Here is a 26,761-nt window from a genome sequence, read left to right as displayed (position 1 = left end):
ATGTTCACAGGGGGTACATCACTGAAAAAAGGTTGAGAACCACTGCACTAGATGATCCCACTTTTGCCCGTTCAAAGCATGCAGGAAAATGTATCATAATTTACTGTTTTCTGCCATGGTTTCTAGTTACTAAAATAAGTGTGTGTCTTTATTTCTGAGGCCTGATGGTGTGTGTGCCAAAATGAAACAATACAAATTTTGTGTTATACTTTTTTCCAATAAAACAGTGGAACTATGTAGACATAATCCTTTTTAAAGGGCTACATTTCACCAAACATAAACCATTCTTTATATAAATATATTTCAAAGTAAAGTAGTTTTCAAAGATTTACTTTTTTTTTTAAAGTGGAAATAGTTTTTGCAGATTTTTACAGCAGGTTTGGGGACGCTGACATTTTTTTTCAGTAAGACGCCAAGCGTAAATTTTTCTTTTAAATCAGACACTGCAAAAGAAAATACAATTTGGAAAATCAATGTTGCTGCCAGTCATTGACCCATCCCAGGGCCTAATAATAATAATGATAATAATAATAATAATAATAAATTAATTGGTGGTGATGGAAATGATAAGGTATATTAATGATACAGTGCATCCAGAAGCCTAATTTCAAAATTGAATAAATTCATGTTTGTCCTCAAAATTCTACACACAATACCCCGTAATGTCAATGTGACAAGGTTTTCTTTTTTTTTTTGCAATTTTTCTAAATTTACTCAAACTAAAATTGTACATACTGTAAGTATTCACAGCCTTTGTTCAATACTTTGTTGATGCACCTTTGGCAGCAATTACAGCCTCAAGTCTGAATATGAATACGATGCCAAAAGTTTGGCACACCTATCTTTGGGTGGTTTCACCCATTCCTCTTTGCAGCACCGCTCACGCTCCATCAGTATGGATGGGAAGTGTTGGTTTTCATCCAGGATGTGTCTGTACATTGCTGCATTCCTCTAAGTCCAGTCAAGGAGGTGACCAAGAACCCGATAGTCACTTTGTCAGAGTTACAGCATTCCTTTGTGGAGAGGAAAACTTTCCAGAAGGACAACCGTCTCTGCAGCAATCCACCAATCAGGCCTGAATAGTTTAGTGGCCAGATAGAAGCAATTTTCTAGTACAAAGTTTGCCAACATGCACCTGAAAGACTCTGAGACCACGAGAAAAAAAATTATCTGGTCTGATGAGACAAAGATTGAACTTTTTGACGTGAATGTTTGGAGGAAACAAGGCACCACTCATCCCCAGGTCAATATCATCCTTACAGTAAAGCATGGTGGTGGCAGCATCATGCCGCGGGGATGTTTTTTTAGCGGCAGTAACTGGGAGACTAGACAGGATAGAGGGAAAGATAAATGCGGCTATGTATAGAGACATCCTGGATGAAAATCAACCTTTTCATCCAACCTGACGGAGCTTGAGAGGTGCCACACAGAGGAAGGAGTGAAACTGCCCAAAGACAGGTGTGCCAAGCTTGTGGCATTGTAGTAAAAAGGACTCTAGGTTGTAATTACCGCCAAAGGTGCATCAACAAAGTATCAAGCAGAGGCTGTGAATACTTATGTGATTTTTGTTGTTGTTAATTTTTAATAAATTTGCAATGTTATTATGAGGTATTGTCTGTAAAATTTTGAGGGCAAACATTAAATGTAAAAACAAAACATTGTAAAGCATTTTATATAAACTATTTCTTACCCCCCACCCTCCAAAAAAAACAAAAAATGAAATAACTGAAGCTATGTAAACAAACAGATTTTTGAATGACTAAAAAAACCCAAACTAAATATAATTATTATTTCAGGGTCAAGTATTTTTGCAAGACTGACACATTTAAATTGTAAAAAAATATGAATACATCATAATTAACAGCAGTTTTTAGGAAGCTTACATTTTTTGTCGTTAGGGACAATTGTGTCAATTACTTTAAATGATCTCCAAAGGGTTAAAAATTCTAGCTTTCTAAAAGATCTTTTTAATACAGGTGAGCGTGCGGATTCATATGCAGCTCATTATCATGAACGTGTGCATGCAAGTGTGACAGGCATGCATTTGTATGAGATGTGCATGGATTTCATTAAAGCCACGCCAAATATGTGTGCGTTCCTTGTATAATGTGAGGTATACTGCGGTTGGGCCCGCGGAATTGGCGGTGAAATGTTGGCAGGGGAGGAAAAGCGAGAGTGCGTTTTCCCATGAGGATCCACTTTTCACCTGGAAAAGCTCTCGGAAAAGAGAGGAGAAAAAAAAAATTGCCCACTGACCCAGAAGAGTAACCGAGTAAAAACACGCAACATTGGCTGAGGGGCTTCCGAAAGCCTTTGGATGCTATGACAAGGACAAATTGCATCCTCCGCCCCTTCCACACAAACACCGTTTTTTTTGGATGGTCAAGTTAAAGAGAGAGAAAGACACGGATATTGTTTGGTTGACTGAGGAGAATTGGCGATGAGGTTTTTAGCATTTTCCCACACAAACACAGAATTTTTGTTTGCTTGCAACACTATTCCAACAAAGGGTATTAAAAATAAGAAGTGACATAAAATGAGATGCTTTTACACACAGATACAGACCATGCAACAAAGCATCCTGGAATTTAGATATTAAGATGCCTAACAGCGCCAGCATACGGTGCGGCGCATAATACCTGTCAGATATATAGCAACTATTACTTCAACACACCCTTGTCCTACTACAGTAGACCTTCAATATACAAACGTCTCTATTTGCATCCTTTTCTGTTTACGAGCGTCTACATCGTGCCAAATATGCATCTGTGTGCGATCCATGTCTCGGCGTATGAACACCTTATTCATTCATTCGTCAAATCCTGTTTACATCCGCGCGGCCATTTCGAAGAGCTTTGGCGGCACTTCGTACATGTTTATTTCCACAATTGTCGTACTTTACGCCGGTCAGAGTTGTGTCAGCCTGTCTTAGAGTTCACTTTGTGTGATCAGAAGCGCTTTAAATGTGTCCAAACTCTCACAGTCTTGCTGTATAGCGTCCGGTTGCTAGACAACCGCTTTGAGCTAGCATTTTAGCTAGTTAGACCGCGGCTTGCGGCCCCTTCAGTTCGAGGATTTTATCAGCGAAGGGGGCTTTGTTCCGCAGCAGGTCTTTAATTGTGATGAGACCGAAAAAGGTGCCACAGCGAACCTTTAGGAGAAGGCACTACAAAGACACAAACTAATGAAAGATCTCATACTGCTAGTTTGAGCTAATAGATAAGAGTATATACTGTATATACATTGTAGTGTCTTTAAAGTGTTTTTTTTACTAAAATCGTGACTTTTGTCAAGGCCAAAAACAATTATTCATGTTTAGATTGTTTCTTATAGGGAACCCTGCTTCATTATACAAACTTTTCGATTTGCGAACCATGTTCAAGAACCAATTAAGTTTGTAAATTGAGGTTTCATTGTATTTCCTTTCACAGAGGCACCGTCCTGCCTTTGTTACAGTTCTATACTACATCCGAAGCCATAAAATTGCCAGGTCAGTGTTCGGCATTCAGTATTCACGTTTTGCTATTTTTTTTAGGGTTGTCAAAAATAAAGAGATCACACAATCACAAAAAATGATTGCATTAATAATCATGTACAGTTTATACTCAGATTAATCACGCAATTTATATGGAGTGCACATGCTGCTTTACTTTAACCGCAGATGGTTACCTGAAAGGCTGAGGGTTGTTATACGGTCAGTGATCAGGTCATTGCATATGTCAGTGCAAAGATGAGTGAGGAAACGCCGACTGGTGTTGACAGGACTTTAGATAAAATTGCTAGCAAGTTTTGATCAACTAAATGACCTGCATTCAAGTAAAACATTTGGAAACTCTTGCTATATTCTGACAATAAAATTGCATTGGTGTTCAAATATTGGGGTCTTTTTGTAAATTAATTGAAATTATATAAGATTAATTATGATGAATCCACATTCAAAAGTGTAATAACCCTGATAAAAAATTGAGGGGATTTCACAGCATTTTTTTTTTTACAAATAACTTACAGTAACTTCTTATTCCTCTTGTGTAACAAGCATATGTTTTGCAATGGTGACAGTTTGACCTTGGAACGGAATTTTGCCACTGTTGTTGCAATGGCAACATGATCCATCGTGTTTCTTTCTGTACAAGGATACGGTGCGGCCTTGTGGAAGTACAAAGAAGCCTTCCCGCTTTGGGAGCTACCGCCATCAAATCATTAACTTTTCCAAATCACCATGAATCAAGAAGGGAAAATAAGGGTAATTGAGCGGAGAATTGGGGCGTTGGAGGGAGTGAGACTGAACCAATTTCCTCCGCGCTCACTTGCCAAAACTCTATTCACGCCTAAAAACGTTTGATTCCACTTTATCTTCCACGTACGCTGTAACCAATCACCTCTGCTGTCTGTTGGCTGGCCTCGTCGATGCTTTGCGAAACTCGAGGTCGAAGAAACTTGGCCGACTATTACGGGATTTTAGGACAAAAGGGGAGGAAAAATGTGTCTGTGCCAAAACGTGCTCTTTGTGGGACTTCAAAAAGAGGCGCCCCGCCCTCCATTAATATTTATTCCACACCTTCAAAACGGAGCCCAGGAATATGAAAAAAATATGTTTTTGTTCCTCTGGAGGGCGGGGGTGCAGTGAGAGTGTAGACCAACCTGCTGGTTCTTCTGTGCTGCTCACTACAGCTGTGGGGTTGACCACGGGGATCTCTGAAACACACAAGAAACATGATGAAACATTCACCTTTCAATGATGCTGCCTATGCTTGAACCATCTGGCATCATTATAGCGGCATCTAATGAGACCTGTGTATCTTTGAGCTTTTAACCTTCACCAAGGTTGAAAAAAAAGTGCGGTAAAATCCTATTTCTGTTTGACTGTTGATATGTTAGCAGGCCACTTCATAGTTTAGCGACATTGATGCAAGAAGATGTGCATGCAGTATTTTTGATTCGAGGGTGAGGTGGAACAGTTAAACATGTTTTCATTCTTTGTCGGGCTACTTCCTGGTACAAATTAATTCAATACAGTTCAATTTGTGACGCCAATGGCAACAACTGAAAAGTCAGTCCCTTTATCTGCACCTGCATACGGGTTTGCACTAACATTTAATGGTTTCTTATGTGAAATACGCACATTTTCAAAAGAATAGATTTGTGTAGTCAGCTAATTTACCAACATGCGTGGCTGCAGTGTGCTGCGTCACACTGACATCTGTCTAACATTTTGTCTGTCACGTAGCCTCTCCGTATGTGTTGCTACCCCATCCCATTCTCAATTGACTTTTGCACAAGCTTGATAGGAAAAGGGACATATGGCAAGGTGGCAATATGGTTTGGATCATCTTGAGACAGATGTAGCCCTTAAGACTCTCTTGCTTCTCCGCTGGCTCAGGCTGAAAAGTGCCTCGTGGAACCCATACAGGTCTTCTTCCAATCGTGTGCAACTTTCCGAATTGAACGCTAACGACGACACAAACACAGCGAGTGCTGGAACTGGCTGCTTTTGATTGGATGCGATTGGATGCTCTGAAGCAAGCCAGCGGGAGATGTTGGCGGGAGGTCTTGGAAGGCTGAAATCTCTGCTGCCTTTGCCAATGACAACAAACAAGGACACTGCAGAGCCGTGAAGGGAGGGGGTGCTTGACTGCGCCACATCTTGTGACACACAATGAGAGTATCAGTGCAATAGGGGATAAAACGGACTAATTGGCTACTTAACAGCTTTGTCTTCTGTCTTGGGACTCAACAGGAGCAAGGATGAGGCATGAATTGTCATTAATCCTAATGAATCTGACACACACACAGACACAGTTCTTTTGGGTCCCCGGATGGTTCAGTGGCACAAAAATGGTTGGGGTCTTCCATGCATGACCGCAGTCGTTCTCTCTTCACTCGTCGGCCATCTGCTCCGGAGCTGCAAGCGCAAGAAACAACACGGCACCATGTGGCACCGTACGTCGCAGCACAGTGTGGTTTTGCCTCGGCGAAGGTCGTCTTTTGGCGAGTTTGCGTCCAGGCAGTCTGGTACACAGTCTGGTGTGAAGTTGCCCTTCACTACTAGGCATGACTGCATGGATTAAAATACACCAACTAGATTATTCCAGGGAAATTGTATATTTATGGTTCCCCATATGGTTCACTTTTTTTGGGAAAGAACATTTAACGGACCTTTTTAAAATCCCACTTACATTTTGAGGAGCGTTTCATGAAGTGTGTCCATGGTTACTTTAACTTTTGCATCAAAATACTAAAATTATCATCTTGTGTCATCCTTTGTAAACTATGAAGTGGGCTGTTAACATATGGAGCTGAACCTGTATACAACAATTACATTTAAAAATAATTTTGTAATTATAATAATAATGTAATGTAAACATTTCTGGCTCAATAACAACACATCCATGTGGTGGATTGCTTGGAAAAGTATGACCAGAGTCCACACAGTAAGGTTTTCACATTTTGCTAAAAGTTCAGTTATTAAAAGGTCCCATATTTTAGATACAACGACAAAACATTACAAGTTGGGGAGGACACACGTGCTTGCATATCTACATGAACTACAGTGATATCACTTTTAAAAGCAACATCAAGCCAGGTTAGCAGAGATGCTGAAGACAAACAAAATAATCCGACAGCTCTCAAGTCTGTAGCTGACCAATGGATAATCGGCGGAACTCATTATGTGTAGCAAAGCCCATGTTTACCCTCCTTTAAAGCTGCCCTGTGTGAAGTGGTGGGCTTATACATGGGGTGGGCTCATCTAGCTAGGGGTGGGTCGTAGGCAGTATCATGTCCATGGGGAAGGGGTATTTGTCCTTCATGGTGTCATAAATACAAGGAACTTCCTTTATGTGCTTGTTGAACAAGTGAGGGAGCTGATAGATATTTGTCATGTTTGATGACTTTAAACAGACTCTCCCGACACATATTACTGTTATAATATCATTAAAAAGTACATTTTGCATCATAGAGGCCAAGTGATGAGAAAGAACGATGGACTTTGTAATCGTGTATTAACAACTTTGCTTCTCATACAGTTTTATGCTGTAAGAAAATATCTTTACTTTTCTCTGCAGAGCCCTCAGCACTGATTGCATTTCACTTTATCGCGACTTTGCATCTGCTTGGCACACATACTCACATATGTTTCGCCCAGTCCTCTATGAAATTACTGTTTTCTGTGGCAAGCCAATCCGCAGAAAACATGTAGGTTGGCTTGGCCCGGTCAGAAGCCCCAAAGTGACTGGAGGCTACTCGAGACGTGTGCTTTAAATTATGCCTACTAATCTCTGTGACTTGAGCTAATATTCGTTACGAATATTGTGTAGCCTTTGGTTACATAATGCGCTCCAAGCTAAAATAGATGGGCAGAGCTAAAAGTGTGTATTCACTTACTGATGCAGGGGGCGACGGGGGAGCGGCTCTGCTGGTAGCCTTTGGCGCAGCGATTGCAGGTGATGCCGGTGACGCCGTCCTTGCAGGGGCACTGGCCCGTGGTTTGGTTACATGTCTTACCCGCTGCTCCCACAGGGTGACAGTCACAAGCTGAAATGGAAGTAGCAAGAGAGAGACAGAAGAAACAAATTATATCTGATATATTGGTATACTGGCTTGACATTCTCAAGATGATCATGAATGAGTCCAAAAGTTAATTGCCATAAGGTGACTCTGTAAAGCGTGTTCTGGTGACACATCGCTTCTCGAAAAAGTGTGGAGAAACTTGGGTGAAGGCCAACCTAAACAAGCAACACTCTTGGTTACGCTTGTTCTCACATGGCTTTTGGTTTTTGGTTTAACAAGCTATTAAATACAACATGTTTGTTCAAAGGGCTCTGACACACACACAGGATGTTCGCTTGGATCCGAGGGATTGCGGGAAGGGCAGGAGGGAACACGTGAAGATGAGGGTGAGAAGGAGTGAGAGATGTAGCACTTAGCCACAGTCCTAATACTACCTTGTGTGGTGTGTTCAGAGGCATAAAGCACAGTGAACCCAAACAAACTTTGGCCATGCAAGCTGTTCTTTGGACAATAAACACATACTGTACTTGAATGGCATTCAAATACTTACCTGGCAGGGGAAATACCATGATCAAGAAGGTGGTTCACCTAGGGTGAGGCTCAGCCATTGCACTCCGGCTGTGCTGACCCTTACGAATTCCCCAAATGTGGGAATCTCGACTGCATAATTTGTGGTAGTGGGGGACTGCGTTCGCGCTCTCCCCTGATTTACCTACTCAGTGGCCTAGTGGTTAGAGTGTCCGCCCTGAGATCGGTAGGTTGTGAGTTCAAACCCCGGCCGAGTCATACCAAAGACTATAAAAATGGGACCCATTACCTCCCTGCTTGGCACTCAGCATCAAGGGTTGGAATTGGGGGTTAAATCACCAAAATGATTCCCGGGCGCGGCCACCGCTGCTGCCCACTGCTCCCCTCACCTCCCAGGGGGTGATCAAGGGTGATGGGTCAAATGCAGAGAATAATCTCGCCACACCTAGTGTGTGTGTGACAATCATTGGTACTTTAACTTTAACTTTAAATGTACCCCCCCATGTATTTGCTTGAATTTGGAGAAAGGCAAACCTTCCTTTGTACCAAATTGTAATGGGTTCTTCCTGGTTTCAGTCTGCACTTTCTTCCAACAAGTTTGACAGAAATCGGAGAAGTAATTTCTATGTAATCTTAGGCACTTATTGTAGTCTCTTGGTGAAGGAAACAATTAACAGTCATGTAAACAACTATGGTTTGGAGGACATGCTAGCATTGTCATAAAGCAGATATCCTCAACGGTGTATCATCATTAGACAATTGTTAAATGACTTATAGGTAATTAGTTGCTAAGTATCCTATGTGCCCGTGCAAAAATCGTTGATGTTTTTCAACAAACTTTTACGAACATGTGCTTGTCAGCCTCCTAAAGTTGTGTACCAAACTCAGTGTTGACTCAACTAATAAAACTAATGTTACGGGTAGGAAGGGTACCAAATTCTGTTCTTTTATAGGCATTGAACAATCCAACAAAGCAAGTATGCCTGATAGAAAACATTGGAATGTACATCAAGTGTCCACTTTCCAAAATGCGCTAGCTCGATTGCAATTTACAATGGATTTGCTATAGACATGCTACCGATTAGCATTAGCGATTTTACATTGAGATTTCAACACCTCTAAAGTTGAAAAATATAACTAAGATGCACGCTACAATCAAACAGCTGGTATGTAATAAGTACAGTACAAACTCTTTACAGTATAAACGACTTCCTGACTGGACAACACACAATAGCCTGTACATTGCTGCCATCTAATGTATTGGAATTGCAATTGCATGCATAGTATACTATATAATACTTGCAAATGCGACTCAGAAGAAAACAAGATGTAACCGATGATCATCATTATCAACTCCCTGTTAAATGTCAAATAAAGTGAGATGTTATCATTTATCAAATTAACTTTTATAAACCCATAAACACACAGAATAACCGGTATTGATTACCAGGTACCAGAATTGGTAATATTTAGATTCTGGGTTCGATCCTGCGCTCGGGATCTTTCTGCGTGGAGTTTGCATGTACTCCCCGTGACTGCGTGGGTTCCCTCCAGGTACTCCGGCTTCCTCCCACCTCCAAAGACATGCACCTGGGGATAGGTTGATTGGCAACACTTAATTGGCCATAGTGTGTGAATGTGAGTGTGAATGTTGTCTGTCTATCTGTGTTGGCCCTGCGATGAGAAGGCGACTTGTCCAGGGTGTACCCCGACTTCCGCCCGAATGCAGCTGAGATAGGCTCCAGCACCCCCCGCCACCCCGAACGGGACAAGCGGTAGAAAATGGATGGCTGGATGGATAGATTCAAATGTAAAAGGTACCAAAGGTTGCTCTATACTTTATATTGAAAAACTCGCATCTGAATCGCCTTTCAGCATAAGTGCGACAGCTGGCCGCACACCAGAACAACCCTGGAACAGACTTGGCACTTGGCAAAAGTAAGGAGGGGAAAATAATTCAAAAGAAAGGCATTTCAAGTTATTTAATGCATTTCTTGTTCAAGAGTATGAAAACTACCCTAATTTTGATATTACTATTGACAGTAACATCTAACTTGCTTCGAACCTCCGTTTGGACATCTATGTGGGAGAACCCCCATACGTGGGTTGGTTTTCTCCGGGTACTCCGGCTTCCTCTCACATTCCAAAAATATGCATGTTAAGTTCATTGGAGACTGTAAATTGTATGAATATGAGTGTTTGTCTATATAGGTGCACTGCGATTGGGCCAGCTAATTTTCGCTAGCCTGTCAATGAGCTGGTCTATTATACGTTAGCATTAAGCTAGCGATATTATAGCCAACCTTCATCCAGTGTAAGTGTATGTCACGTGTATATTAATGTATTTTCCTCAGTGTGATTAGTTTTACAGTTACTTCACTGTGAAAAATCATTCCTCATTTAACTAAACATTTCAAGGTCAGGATGGGGCTGATGAAAGTGACCAAGATTATCAAGAAAAGACAAAAAGGCTCTTTATGGGAAAAGACTGGGACCCAGCATTTTGTTCCAAGGCTTGCCAGGGCAGCTGTGAACAGGCCGTGCTTTTCTTTCCATGACTTGACGGAAGTGTGACTGTGTTTATTTGCACCGAACATTTTTGTGCCACTAGAGCAGAGCAGCGTACGAGATCCCACCTGTTGGCCGGAGGCTTTAAAAGGCTGAAACTGACCCAAGAAAGATCTAGAAGTGGGGAGATTAACTCTGATCCCTCAGAAACACATCCGCCTTTTTCCGGGCAAGGCCGGGCCCATCCGCAGGTGTCAAAGCAGTCGTGGTCCATCTGAAGCGGATGTAAATCAAAATCTTTGTCATTTAGAGCATGCCGGCTCACCCGGAACAGTCAGGCTTTGCAACGGACGCGTTGAAATGCGTCTGTCTATGACTGGGCATGACGGGGGGTGGTGACCTTGATGTCAGGGGTCAAGTCAGAGAAGAATCTTGGCTCTCTGGCAGAGATTCATCTGCTAGAGGCACCATCACCAGGTGCGGGAAAATGTCTGACATTCCAGGAGTTCTGCCATCATTAGAAGTAATGGAACCCATCTGATTGGCCCACTAAAGCATTGCAATGAATGTGACAATGAATGAAAAAAGAAGCTTCTGATGGAACATCTACTAGTAATCCTACTAGGATTTAGCCAATGGAATGATTTCTCCTGTGTTAACTCAGCAAACACCCTTTTATTTGATGTGGTGTTTTGTGTTTGGGGTCTGTCGGCCCGCCAGGACATGAGCGTGGAAATGGACGGACGTCATTGCTTCCTGGCTGGTGAGGGAATAGCGTCGAGTTAAGCAAGCTAGGAGCAGGGACAGGAACATGAGTGAGAACAGACCTTCTAAACAAAACAATGGCAGGCTGTTAAGACATCAGTTTACAGCCTTTGTCCAGCGTGTTCGGTAAACAATCAGACAAATCTAAGCTGGGGCGTAAGCGGGTTGGTTGGGGTCTGAAGGGGTGGTGCAGGCTGTGTCAATCTCTACCCCTTCCCTTTCTCCTCAAACTGTTTTTTTCTGAAGTTTTATGAGCGGGGGGCTCGGGCCAGTTAAGAAGCAGTAAAACGTCCTCAGATGTTGATGACTTTTCAGGCCTGTGCGACTGCAGCTGTGACAGGCTCTGCGCTGGGATTTGGGTCGCCTTTTAACTGACGTTTGTTTATCTGAGCCTCTTGTGCGCAAATAGCGAATGTTTGTTTGCTGCTATTGACCACATTAAGAGGCACTCGGCGCGCTCATTTTTATGACTTTATCACAGCAATCCAATGCATGGACGCTTTCACGGGACATCTGGAATGAAGAAAGTCAAGACTGTTGCTTCTAAGTGCGATGTGAGATTGACTGGTTGAATGGATTATTAATCAACCTTGAAACTTAGATGTAATGATGCAAATCCATGTCACTAAATTTTACTGAGATTGTAGCTGGTTAAAGCAATCAGGCAGTTTTTGGTTCTTTGCAAAAATGACTGGACACGCATTATTTTGAGTGACACATGCAGAGCAGTATCCACCATTTATAAAGGAATAGGATGTACGCACATTAGAGTGGAACGTTTCCCAAAATCTATGTTTCAGATGTTAAGGTTTTCGGTTCTTCTTTTTAACACATCAGAATACCATATATCCTAATAATCCACCATTACCAATTATCAGTTGTGGTTCTTACAAACATATTTGATCAAATAAAATTTAGAAATGGCTCATAGATCTCTGACCCTTGAACTTAATGCACACATCCTGACACTGACTGATTTATCCCTGGACAATTATGCCCATTATGACAAATTGAAGCAAAATAATGTTGGTATATAATAATGCACCAATAAACTTAAAATGCTTTCATTTATAAGAAATAACACACAAGGATGCATGAGCTATTATTTCAACACGAGCTGCCAAACTATATAATATCAGAATCTGTCAAGTTATCACTAACTTAGCAATAAGATGTTTAAGATGCTAGAATCTCTGGCATCCTTGGTTGTGTCTAGAACAACACGGGACATCTGCAATGACTGGCTAGCATTAGCATTAGCACAATACATTTATGTGCTTTTCATTTGGCTTCTGGACAAGTAGTCATAAAATTTATAAGAAAAAAAAAAGCATATTACCTGACACACACAAGTCATTTTGGAACTGTTTGGATCTTTAGAGTAAGAGATGAGTTTTGTAGTTTTCATGCATTTTTGTTCGAGGTATCTGCTTCAAGGTCTGAGTGACAGAGTCCCGGAGGCAGTCAGGCAGCTCCCCCGAGAAGTGTGCATGGCAACTGGATAAAGTGTTGTTCACTCAAAGTTTGTATATGTCTGTAAAGTTTTAAGCAAGATTGGTTGAAAGATATTTTGGCCATCAAGCCCATAAATCCTTGAACATTGTCTAATGATTATAAAACTTAAGTTATATATATTACATGCATGGGAGCACAATTTCAAGAGTCTTTTGAGTAAAACCATTTACCTTTGAAATTTGGGAAACTTCCAACCCTTTTGAAAACAACCGTATGTTCAGAGTGGTGTCTTGACTAGCTAACACCTTCAACACAGAACTGGTTGACCTTAGACAGCTGGGCCCTCATGTAACAACAGTTTTGTGACTTTACTACGAAATATGAACGTACGATCAAATCCAGAAAATGGTGTAAAAAGTAAAAATGTTGATGTATTCAAGTGTTCGCGCACACAAATCCAAGAACATTTCTTTGTTACATCACAATCTACTTGGAATCTGCCACAGATGCGTGCGTGGCTTGGCATGCCCACACCATGCCCCCTTATACATATTCAAATCATATTAAAAATAGCCATGTGTTTGAGCTCAGCACTGTCTGACCTATCACAAGTTAGTAGAAGGTGCTTCTTGTGTTTCGAGCAAAACCAGAACGATTGTCAGCTTGTCTTTGCTGTGTATCCGAGACCTGTACACAGTTCAGTTCAGTTTCAGTTTAATTCGAACATGCATACGATACAATGTAATGCATCACATATTTCCAGTTGTTTCATTACAGCACGTCCGAAAAGGAGTAGGAAGAAGCTGGGCTTTTTTAATCCTACCCTTTTTCATACCATTGCAATTTTATCCCATTTCCTTGTTCTCTGTAACAGAACAGTGAATAATAATAATAATAAATAATTTACCATAGTAAGTAAACACATATACATAAATAATTTTTATCTCAAAAAAAAAAAAAAAAAGGATTCAAGATGTTCATCATAATTATTGTTCTGTATACTTTGTGAACACTTGTAGTTTGAACATTCTCTTAAATGGAATCATATTGGTGCTTTGTTTGATTTCTTTGGTTAATCCTCTTTTGTTGAGAAAAATTGTTGTACATTCTTGGGTAGCAGGTTATAGTTTGCTTTGTACATAATTTTAGCTGTTTGCAAATGCACAAAATTGTTGAATTTCAATATTTTTGATTCAATAAATAAAGGGTTTATATATTCTCTATATCCAACATTATGTATTATTCTTATTGATCTTTTTTTGTAACACTGTTAGTGAATGAAGCGCACATTTGTAGTTATTTCCCCATATTTCTACACAATAACTCAGATATGGTAACACTAGTGAGCAGTAGAGAATATGAAGTCATTTTTGGTCTACAACATGTTTTGCTTTAGTCATTATTGACCTGGTGGAAATAAAACAAATAAATGGTCGTGTCAGGAAGAAAATGAAGAAGAAAGATGTGTGTGGGCAAAACTGACTCAGGGAAATTAGTGTTGCACCCCTGTTCAAAAAACAGTCACGACAATAATATGTGAGGTGGGTGACTGATTAGCCCAATGTAAAATATTTTTTGTAATTTCTAACAAAATATGTTTATATAGTTGCTCACACAGTTTCATGTGCATTATATTGGCCGGGTGTTGCGTCAAATACATACATACATCTGCAATTTATCTTTTCAACTTGGACAATTTCCTTCACAATTGAAACTCTCAAAGGTCATCCCCATCTTCAAATCTGGAGACAAACACCACTTCACAAATTACCGGCCCGTCTCTCTTCTGCCACAGTTGTCAAAAATATTGGAAAAATTATTTGATAATAGACTTCGTGGCTTCATTGGAAAGCACAAATTATTATATGATTGTCAATATGGGTTCCGACAAAATAGGTCAACTTCATTAGCTTTAAGTGATTTAATAGAGAACATTACTAATGGTATCGAGAAAAACAAATTTGTTATAGGAATTTTTATTGATCTGCAAAAGGCTTTCGATACCATTGACCACCAGATTTTGGTAAATAAACTGGAAAACTATGGCATAAGGGGAGTGGCAGGGAAATGGCTGAAGAGCTACTTGAATGAGAGACAGCAGATTGTTCAGATCGACCAACATCAATCTACACTCATGAACATAACCTGTGGAGTCCCCCAGGGCTCGATACTAGGACCCACACTATTTATAATGTATATCAATGAAATATGTAAAGTATCAACACTGCTGAAGTTCATCCTCTTTGCTGACAACACAACCATTACATGTGCAGGTGACGACCTGAAGCAACTTCTGGCCTCTGTAACTGAGGAGATGATCAAGTTAAAAACTTGGTTTAATACCAACAAATTGTCTCTGAATTTAAAGAAGACCAAAATCATGCTCTTTAGCAATCGCAAAAGTGAAATACCCATCAGGATTGTTATTGATGATACACCAATAGAATATGTCCAACAAAATTCATTTTTAGGAGTGGTAATAGATGAAAATATATCATGGAAGCCTCATATAAATTACCTAAGGACAAAAGTTGCTAAATGTGTTGGAATGATGAGGAGATCATGTCATTTATTGAACACCAATGCTCTGCTTTTATTGTATCATTCATTTATTATGTCATATTTAAACTATTGTGTTGAAGTCTGGGGAAATTGTTATAAATCTCATCTACAGCCTTTAGTCACTCTGCAGAAAAAGGCCATTAGGATTGTGTCCAATGTTCACTACTTACATCGTTCGAATCCACTATTCATGGAGTTAAAGCAACTTAAACTGTACGATGTAATCAACTTTAAAACTGCTCAAATGATGTTTAGGGCATCCCAAAACTCTCTACCATCCAATATACAAACCTATTCCAGGATAGAGATGCTCACCATAGTTACAGTCTAAGAGGAAACAAAAAATTACATTTGCCTAAATTTAGAACAACTTTAAAATCAATGTGCATTTCAGTGCGTGGAGTCAGTCTGTGGAACAACTTAGGGGAAGAGTTAAAAACCTGTTCTAACATGATTACATTTAAAAGACTGTTTAAAAAAGAAGTACTGAAGAAGTACGAGGAGGAAAGAGAGTGATGCCTTCAGCACAGAGCGATGGGAGAGAAGTGTATGGTCAGAGAGTGTTTGGGCCTGTGTGAGTGTGTGTGTGTGTGTGTGTGTGTGTGTGTGTGTGTGTGTGTGTGTTTTGTCTCGTCTTGTCTTGTCCCATAGTAACAGTGGTACTACTGTATTGTTAGTGTATAGGAGTTTTTCTTGTTTTTGTTTGTATAGTATTGTTCTTGTATTATATTGTTTATGTTAAATAGGGAGTGAGTGAGAGGGGTTGGGATATTATAAGCAATTGCTTCATCCAACCCCTTTTCAAGCCATGCATAAATGTCTCTGCCAAAATGTAAAAAAAAAAAGAAAAGTGTGTTGTTGTATTGTGCAGGTTTGAAATAAATACTTCAATCAATCAATCAAATCAAGTTCCTTGTGGTCAACGATCACCAGCTCAAGGTGAATGCTTCGAGTCCCATAAATCTATTTTGTATTTTGTAAGACTTTGTACTCTAAAGGCCTAGCCATGTGCTTAAATGCCATCGTTTGTCTACCCACGCTTATAATATTGCGAAAGTCGGTGCAAGCATCTGTCCTGCACTGCGGGTTGATAATTGGGTACAATGTTTCAGGCAAAAACAGGATTGTCTCTTATAGGCACGTCTGATTAGAAGCAGTCATAGCCTCTGATTTTGGAAACACCTGTATTTTATTGTCATAACTCCACTTCAGATGTGACACTCGCCCCCGATCAAGCATACCGCCAACTTTCACCTCCATCTTACACAGACATGTGGTCCTAAGAGGAAAAGACAAAAGCTTTACACACAAATTGGAGCTGAGGTAGGGAAGATTGCGGTATATTGCCCTGATGAGTCATGAAGCAAACCATTCCGTAATCTATAATATCCGTCACATCTGGCACATGTGAAAGAAAGTGATGAATTGTTTACCTCTTGATTGCGCTATTTTCATAAGGCACAAATAACAATGTCATGATGATGAATGTGTGTGTGTTAAAGACAGATATTGCAGGAAATGAAACATTTCTACCAAAGTTGCACAGAATTGAGGTGAAACACCAACAGTATGATACTTCTGGGGTACACTCGCAAAACCTCTTTAGCACAGGGGTGCGACACAAAGTTGGGACCGGGGGCCACAATTGGCCTGTCGAGTCGTTTGATTTCAAAGGGTAGCTTCTGTAATTTAATACATATTCATACTGACCTCTTTAAGGGGTGTCCCGATGTTGATATCGGTGCCATATCGGCAAAAATACAAGTATGGGATTATATTGGCTTGTATGTAAAATCTCTGATATAAACAGTCCTGCTGTGCGTTTACTTGTGCATAGTTGGACAGCCATTTAACATCTAAATGTCCTCCAATGAGCACAAAGGAAAGGTAAACATGCTAAGCTTTAGGGTACTAGGAACTAGCAGCTACACAGCAGCTAAGCACACTATTACACACGAGTTATATATTTGTAACAAGTGTCCTTAAATGAAAAATATTTCAGTCGCAACACATTTGTCAATATAAACACAGTTTCTTTAGGCAGAATGTTTTCATATTAGAAACTATACAGTAACAAATGCGACAGCGTCAATCAACTTATTACGTCATGAGCTTATTTAATGAATTATTGTGGCCAGGAGCGGTGACAAAAAAACAATTACCACTTCACTTCAACTTAAAAACAGCATGTGTCCATTCAAGATAGTTAATAGTACAAAAGGTAATTGCTTTTCATACCGACTATTGTTCTCAGTGACTAATTTCACTTGATCAACAAAATAAAAGTATGTATTATTCTTGCTGATATCAAATTGGGTTAATATCAGTGTTGGCCACTACTAAGGGTCCAATGTTGGTGGTGTATCGGAAGTGAAAAGGTTAGACTTAGTTACAAAGTTAAGTACAGCCCTAAAGCTCACATCTACTACTTGCCATTTATCACTGTCATTTGTACTAATTAAAACAACTTTGTATTTAAATTTAAGCCATTTGTGTTTCGCACTTACAATAGCTTGGCACATTTTCACTTTGACTCTTAAAGGCAAAAAGTTTGGGCACCCCTGCTTCAGCGTACTGTTTATGCAGTGAATAGGGTAAAGATCTACACCACGATGACCTGATTGCATACATTTAAATACAGATATCCTCTGAATTTAATACAAAACCAGGGAAGTTGGCACGTTGTGTAAATGGTAAATAAAAACAGAATACAATGATTTGCAAATCCTTTTCAACCTATATTCAATTGAACACACTGCAAAGACAAGACACTTAACGTTCGAACTGGTAAACTTTGTTATTTTTTTGCAAATATTAGCTCATTTGGAATTTGATGCATACAACATGTTTCAAAAAAGCTGGCACAAGTAGCACAAAAGACTGAGAAAGTTGAGGAATGCTCATCAAACACTTATTTGTAATATCCCACACGTGAGCAGGCTATATGGGAACATGTTTGATTGGGTATAAAAGCAGCTCAGTCATTCACAAACAAGGATGGGGCGAGGGTCACCACTTTGTGAACAAATGCATCAGCAAATTGTGGAACAGTTTAAGAACATTTTTCAATGAGCTATTGCCAGGAATTTAGGGATTTCACCATCTATGGTCAGTAATATCGAAAGGTTCAGAGAATCTGGAGAAATCACTACACGTAAGCAGAAAGGCTGAAAACCAACATTAAATGCCTGTGACCTTCGATCCCTCAGGCGGTACTGTATCAAAAAGCGACATCAGTGTGTAAAGGATATCACCACATGGGCTCAGGAACACTTCAGAAAACCACTGTCAGTAACTACAGTTCGTCGCTACACCTGTAATTGCAAGTTAAAACTCTACTATGCAAAGCGAAAGCCATTTATCAACAACACCCAGAAATGCCGCCGGTTTCGCTGGGCCCGAGCTCATCTAAGATGGACTGATGCAAAGTGGAAAAGTGTTCTGTGGTCTGACGAGTCCACATTTCAAATTGTTTTTGGAAACTGTGGACGTTGTGTCTTCCAGATCAAAGAGGAAAAAAAACATCCGGATTGTTCTAGGCGCAAAGTTCAAAAGCCAGCATCTGTGATGGTATGGGGGTGTGCCCAAGGCATGGGTAACTTACACATCTGTGAAGGCACCATTAATGCTGAAATGTACATACAGGTTTTGGAGCAACATATGTTGTCATCCAAGCAACGTCTTTTCCATGGACGCCCCTGCTTATTTCAGCAAGACAATGCCGAGCCACATTCTGCACGTGTTACAACAGCGTGGCTTTGTAGTAAAAGAGTGCGGGTACTAGACTGGCCTGCCTGTAGTCCAGACCTGTCTCGCATTGAAAATGTGTGGCGCATTATGGAGCGTCAAATACCACAACGGAGACCCCGGACTGTTGAACAACTTAAACTGTACATCGAGCAAGAATGGGAAATAATTCCACCTAAATAGCTTAAAAAAATGGTCTCTTCAGTTCCCAAACGTTTACTGAGTGTTGTTGAAAGGAAAGGCCATGTAACAAAGTGGTAAAAAAAGACACTGTGCCAACTTTTTTGCCATTAAATTGTAAGTTAATGATTATTTGCAAAAAAAAATTTAAGTCGTTAAATATGAAATATCTTGTCTTTGCAGTGTACTCAATTGAATATAAGTTGAAAAGGATTTGCAAATCATTTTATTCAGTTTTTAATTCACGATTTACACAATGTGCCAACTTCACTGGTTTTGGGTTTTGTCATTCTTAGAAAAATGTCAACCTTTAAAAATAAGTTGCCAAGTCCTACAACTCATGCCGCGACAGTTTTCTTGACATTTTCAACAAATCTTGAACTTTTCACAATTCTAAAATTATGCACAAAGTTCCGTGGTGAGTCAGTATTAGAAATCTTATTATAAGATGCAGGTGTACCTTATGTTGTGGTTAGTGAGTTTAGGATCGACATATTATTGCACAGTAATGAGAACCAGTCAAATCCATGATAACACACGACATGATTGTACAGGACATACCCTTGCAAGCCCTGCGGTGAGAGATGGGTCGGGCCATGTCTCGGTAGAAGCCCTCCTTGCAGTAGTGGCAATGGCGTCCCGCGGTGTTGTGGCGGCAGTTCATGCACACGCCCCCGCTCTTCCTCCCCGACAGCTTGTACAGCTCCATGTTGAAACGACAGCGGCGGGCGTGCAGGTTGCAGTTACACGCTGCGGGGGGACAAGAAGTTAACATGAGCACCTGGACATATGAACAATGAGCAGTTCCTTTAGTACGATATAAAGGAAACCTAGTATGAGCTTGGCTGAACTCTCCTGAGCTCATCCCTCAAAATGATATTCGCAGCGCTCTTTTCTTCTATTTCATAATTTATGAATCCGGTCTGTCGGTTATTAATCACTGCAAAGAGACATGTTAATCCGGCCATTCACAGATGAATAAATACTCCCAACGTCCTATTAAAGGAAGCGGCTTGCACGTCTAGATGAGGTGAGCCAGGATATATGGGACATGAGACGTGAGGCGCTCTGTCCCAGTTAAAACTTGATATCCGACTGGTTCACTGAGGCTATTTTCTTAACGTTAAACGGTCAACTTAACTCTTCACATTGCGCTGCTGTTAAAAAGCCTGCTTCTCTTTGCGTAGCAGAGTTTGATTTAGGTCCCCTGTAGGTTATTGTGGCACTAATGAATAATTGGATTGTTATATTGCTTATCTGCCTATAAAGTTGGGGCCTGATTTACAACGATCCAAACAATTACACAAGGCGAATCAGTAAAGAATCTGGGTATTATCTTCGACCCAACTCTCTCGTTTGAGTCACACATTAAGAGTGTTACTAAAACGGCCTTCTTTCATCTCCGTAATATCGCTAAAATTCGTTCTATTTTATCCACTAGCGACGCTGAGATCATTATTTATGCGTTCGTTACGTCTCGTCTCGACTATTGTAACGTATTATTTTCGGGGCTCCCTATGTCTAGCATTAAAAAATTACAGTTGGTACAAAATGCGGCTGCTAGACTTTTGACAAGAACAAGAAAGTTTGATCATATTACGCCTATACTGGCTCACCTGCACTGGCTTCCTGTGCACTTAAGATGTGACTTTAAGGTTTTACTACTTACGTATAAAATACTACACGGTCTAGCTCCGTCCTATCTTGTCGATTGCATTGTACCATATGTCCCGGCAAGAAATCTGCGTTCAAAGAACTCCGGCTTATTAGTGATTCCCAGAGCCCAAAAAAAGTCTGCGGGCTATAGAGCGTTTTCTATTCGGGCTCCAGTACTATGGAATGCCCTCCCGGTAACAATTAGAGATGCTACCTCAGTAGAAGCATTTAAGTCCCATCTTAAAACTCATTTGTATACTCTAGCCTTTAAATAGCCCCCCTGTTAGACCAGTTGATCTGCCGTTTCTTTTCTTTTCTCCTCTGCTCCCCTTTTCCTTGAGGGGGGGGGGGGGGGGCACAGGTCCGGTGGCCATGGATGGCCACCGTCGGGTCCCGAGGCCATGGATGGCCACCGTCGGGTCCCGACTCTGGCTGTCCAGAGTCGGGACCCGGGGTGGACCGCTCGCCTGTGCATTGGCAGGGAACATCTCTGCGCTGCTGACCCGTCTCCGCTCGGGATGGTGTCCTGCTGGCCCCACTATGGACTGGACTCTTACTATTATGTTGGATCCACTATGGACTGGACTCTCACAATATTATGTCAGATCCACTCGACATCCATTGCTTTCAATCTCCCCTAGAGGGGGGGGGTTACCCACATATGCGGTCCTCTCCAAGGTTTCTCATAGTCATTCACATCGACGTCCCACTGGGGTGAGTTTTTCCTTGCCCGTATGTGGGCTTTGTACCGAGGATGTCGTTGTGGCTTGTGCAGCCCTTTGAGACACTTGTGATTTAGGGCTATATAAATAAAGATTGATTGATTGATTGATTGACATGTCAAACAGCGTGTGCAAAAACCCCTAAAAAACAGCATGTACTATGAGTGGGCGTGTTGCGTGTGATCTACTAAGACTGAGTGTGTTATCATGCTCCTACCTGTGCACAATGTGTAAACTGGCGGCACACATGTAAAATCTGTAACACCTTTTCACAATCGCAAACAAAGACATATGCACACTGGCACTTAATTTGTGAGTCTTGAATGACTCAAACACAACAAAATGCACAATGAAATATTTTTTTTCATGTTGGAGGTATATTATAGTAATTTACAGTATTTCCTAAATTAAAAAAAAAAAACATGAAAAAAAATTGCAAGCAGACACCAAAACGCATCAATTGAAATGTTTATCATCCCCATAAGTCATACAGCAGCAACCAAATAATAAAATAGCTGAATAGACGATAAATCGATTTTTTTTTTTTTTCTGACCGTCTAAAATGTTCAACAAACAAGTATGACGGAGAATTCTCGTCCGTCCATTACCTGTCTGTGCAGCGCAATCACTGATTGTGTGTGGAACTGTCAGTTTGCACATCCATCTGACACGTGCAAAATAAAACGCAAAATAATGGTTGCAAAACAGTGATGAGTGTTGATAAACCACATTGTTCGTGCTGAATGATAAGGTTCAACAGCAAAGCAAGCCCCGCATGGGCAGTGCAGAGAACTGCTAGGGCCCAGTTGAATTGCTGTGTTTTTCCTCTGTGTTTGGACACCTTTTTGAGGCCCTTAGCATGCATGAAAAGTCCCCATATTTTGCAGCGTGCAAGCCTTACACGCTGCAAAATATGGGGACTTTTATATAATAATATTATAAATATTTTATAAATATAAATATAACAATTTTCACCATACCTTACACTGTAAGGTACGATGACCATTTTTATATTTTGTAGGTCCCAAAAAATTTAATTTCAAAATTGTCCCAGTAGCGCCACCTTCAAAATTCTAAAAAAACATAGCCCCTTCCACTAGTTTCACGTATCGACATGAACATTTCAGGAGTTGTCTATCATGACGGTATAGCTTGGTTGGTAGAGCGGTCGTGCCAGCAACTTGAAGGTTCCAGGTACGATCCCCGCTTCCGCCATCCTAGTCACTGCCGTTGTGTCTTTGGGCAAGACACTTTACCCACCTGCTCCCAGTGCCACCCACACTGGTTTAAATGTAACTTAGATATTGGGTTTCACTATCTAAAGCGCTTTAAGTCACTAGAGAAACACGCTATATGAATATAATTCACTTCATGACGGGACGCACATTATTTTCAGGAATCCAAACCTGAAATCGAACAAGAAGTCAGCCATCTTGGTTTTCGTCTTCCATTTTTCAGCAAAAAAAAAAAAGGGGTCACACTTTAATGAACTCTTCGTAGGGACTTCGACCAAATGTGTTGTGGTTAAAATTACATATACTGCACAAATAGGCAATCCATCCATCCATTTCCTACCGCTTATTCCCTTTGGGGTCGCGGGGGGCGCTGGAGCCTATCTCAGCTACAATCGGGTGGAAGGCGGGGTACACCCTGGACAAGTCGCCACCTCATCGCAGGGCCAACACAGATAGACAGACAACATTCACACTCACATCCACACACTAGGGCCAATTTAGTGTGGCCCTAGTGTGTGGATATGAGTGTGAATGTTGTCTGTCTATCTGTAGGCAATGATAATTTGCAAACCAATTTTTCCTACCCCTAATGCTACAGCGCCAAACATTGTTCTGGTGATTCGCCATAACACATGAAACGTTAATTTGGCTCCAGAAAATCGAAATTATTTGGTAGAAATGATGATGATGACACCCAGTGCCCAATAGGTCAGTGCCTGTTCCTTAGCGGCGAAAACTGCCCCACGCCATCACCATACTTTCATTTTTGCACTTTAGGTGATCAGAGATGGACACTAAACCGATGGGTGATGATAAAAGTGACAGGATGTGGGCATGACATGGCGCCAAACTTTGATCTGATGGTTGGCCACAAAACATTAATAACTCGGTTTCACAAGTTCAGATCTTGATCCTAATTGCTGCAAATGATAACAGTCTGAAGTGGCTTTATCAATTTTCTTTATTTTCTTTTATTAGGGCCCGAGCAGCGGAGCAAACCCGCATGGGCGAAGCAGTGCACCGCAAGGGCCCTATTGAAATTGATGTGTTTTTTCTTCTAGACCATTAGCAACTTTTTGAAGTCTTTAACATGCACAAAAAGTCCCCATATTTTGCAGGAGCGTCAGGTATGGCGAAAAATGTTATATTTAGGGGTCCCGAAATTTTGATGGCGGGTCCGGGCATCGGGAAGGACGTGACTGCAAGCATCATGTGTTCCGGCTGACTCGCGTAAACCCCGTGGTGCAACAGGGGGGGGAGGGCCCTTTCAACGCAGCTCACAGTTGTAATGATATCTGCATCTTCTCCTTCCATTATTGTGGGCGTTTTGATGTTCAGCATATATTTTGTATATTATGAAGACACCTTCTTCTATGAACTTAACAGACGCAATCCACTTTGCACACGTTTAGTAGATCAGCTTTGTTCAGTTTTAGTAGACACAAACCTTTAAAGGGGAACATTATCACAATTTCAGAACTGTTAAAACCATTAAAAATCAGTTCCCAGTGGCTTATTATATTTTTCGAAGTTTTTTTCAAAATTTTACCCATCACGCAATATCCCTAAAAAAAGCTTCAAAGTGCCCGTCCATTTTCCTGTGACGTCACATAGTGAAGCCAACACAAACAAACATGGCCGAAAGAACAGCAAGCTATAGCGACATTACCTCGGATTCAGACTCGGATTTCAGCGACTTAAGCGATTCAACAGATTACGAATGTATTGAAACGGATGGTTGTAGTGTGGAGGCAGGTAGCGAAAACGAAATTGACGAAGAAACTGAAGCTAATGAGCCATATCGGTTTGAACCGTATGCAAGCGAAACCGACGAAAACGACACGACAGCCAGCGACACGGGAGAAAGCGAGGACGAATTCGGCGATCGCCTTCTAACCAACGATTGGTATGTGTTTGTTTGGCATTAAAGGAAACTAACAACTATGAACTAGGTTTACAGCATATGAAATACATTTGGCAACAACATGCACTTTGAGAGTGCAGACAGCCCAATTTTCATCAATTAATATATTCTGTAGACATACCCTCATCCGCGCTCTTTTCCTGAAAGCTGATCTGTCCAGTTTTGGAGTTGATGTCAGCAGGCCAGGGAAGCTAGGGTCGATAGGGGGTTTAGCTCGCTCGTCTGCAGAAACAAACTGCCGCCATTGCTTGCCGTGCTACCGAGGTCCTTTGTCCCTGAATTGCTCACACACTCCGGCAGATTCAATGGGGGTCTGGCGGCAGATTTCTTTGACTTTATCGTTGGAAATGCATCTGCTTTGAGTGTCGCAGGATATCCACACATTCTTGCCATCTCTGTCGTAGCATAGCTTTCGTTGGTAAAGTGTGCGGAACAAACGTCCAATTTCTTGCCACTTTCGCATCTTTGGGCCACTGGTGCAACTTGAATCCGTCCCTGTTCGTGTTGTTAGACCCTCCGACAACACACCGACGAGGCATGATGTCTCCAAGGTACGGAAAACAGTCAAAAAAACGGAAAATAACAGAGCTGATTTGACTCGGTGTTTGTAATGTGTTTGAGAAAATGGCGGATTGCTTCCCGTTGTGACGTCATCGCTCCAAGAGCGAATAATAGAAAGGCGTTTAATTCGCCAAAATTCACCCATTTAGAGTTCGTAAATTGGTTAAAAAAATATATGGTCTTTTTTCTGCAACATCAAGGTATATATTGACGCTCACATAGGTCTGGTTATAATGTTCCCCTTTAATAAATGAGGCCCTTGATGTGATGTACCACTTAAAACCTAAAAACTACCAAAACCATTGTCAGGGCGATTATTTTCGTAATCGACTAGTCAGCGATTGTTTTCACGATCCGTCAACGAGACAAACCGATATTGCTTACGGTCTGTACACATGATTATGACGCTGAGTCCTCGACATGATTTGAACTGATTTTTAAAACCTATTATAGGAAATTAAATTGCAACACAATAAATCTAAATTTTTGAGAAACAAAAGGTTCTACTTTATTACATAAAATCTTTACTGTAACCACAGTAAATAATATATCAACAAACCTAAAAAGCAAGATGTAGCGTAAACATGACATCAAGTACAACAATTCTATTCTACTCAATTCTATTGTACAAAGTCTATGAGCACAAACTGATGAAGGCGAAACGTCTTCTCAGACAAACCAAACAGTCCAGTTGCGATCGATTGAATGCCCTGAGATTACAATGACCTGGATGAATGAGAACATCCATGACAGTACAACAAATAATTTGATCTAATACTGGATTAATTAGCTGCAATCATTTCCGCAAAGGAACAAAAGTGAAAAGATGAATAATCTGTGCGGTCTATAGAGTCAAATTTTAGTTGACAACGAAACATTTTTGTCGATTCAATTTTATAAATAATGTTGATTAATCATTGCAGCCCTAATGCCAAGCCAAATAAAATATACTGTATGTTTTTAAGATTACCAGACAACATTTAGTCTTGGTATGGTTAGTCAGAATATTATCTGGTCATTTTTATAGAGTGGTGTCGTGACTGGTCCACCAATATTGTAGACCAATAAAAGTAAGTAATCTTGATGTGCCAAATCAATGACAGCTATACTATTCTAATCATTACAAGCCAGTATAGAACCAGAATGACTTAGAGATACACATTTTTACTTTAGATCTGTAATCACAAGAGCCTTGCATGAAATCCACAAATAGAAAAAGGTAGCCTGTCACCAGGCTCGGGGAAATGAGGCCCGTGTTTACCTAGATCTCAGATCAGGGAAAAAAAAGGGGGGAGGCACATTCCCAGACTGTCTCCCAATTCCATCTGACCATGCTACCGCCAAATTTGTTTGGAATTCAGACGCTAATCAAATACTGGTTTGAATATGAATAAAAAATCAGGCTCAGT

The 26,761-nt window shown here is 40.7% G+C and overlaps 1 protein-coding gene and 1 non-coding gene across 11 annotated transcripts in view; one reads left to right on the top strand and one right to left on the bottom strand.

The window, feature by feature from the left end:
* The window catches only part of ntn2 (netrin 2), an 89,344-nt gene that overhangs the window by 10,878 nt on the left and 51,705 nt on the right, over nucleotides 1–26,761 (bottom strand). For all 10 annotated transcript variants that reach the window (XM_072914060.1, XM_061967680.1, XM_072914061.1 and 7 more), the window contains 3 exons: nucleotides 19,816–20,004; nucleotides 7,384–7,533; nucleotides 4,642–4,695 (listed from right to left, as the gene is read on the bottom strand). In XM_072914060.1, the coding sequence (XP_072770161.1) occupies nucleotides 4,642–4,695; nucleotides 7,384–7,533; nucleotides 19,816–20,004 (393 nt within the window). The remainder of the gene's footprint in view (nucleotides 1–4,641; nucleotides 4,696–7,383; nucleotides 7,534–19,815; nucleotides 20,005–26,761) is intronic.
* On the top strand, nucleotides 8,052–8,215 carry LOC133611038 (U1 spliceosomal RNA). Its single transcript, XR_009815951.1, has one exon. It is a non-coding gene; the product is annotated as a U1 spliceosomal RNA (small nuclear RNA).

Source organism: Nerophis lumbriciformis, linkage group LG11, assembly GCF_033978685.3.
Source record: "Nerophis lumbriciformis linkage group LG11, RoL_Nlum_v2.1, whole genome shotgun sequence".
Taxonomy (NCBI): Eukaryota; Metazoa; Chordata; class Actinopteri; order Syngnathiformes; family Syngnathidae; genus Nerophis; species Nerophis lumbriciformis.
Note: the sequence above shows the minus strand (reverse complement) of the source record. Positions and strands in the feature narration are given on the sequence as shown.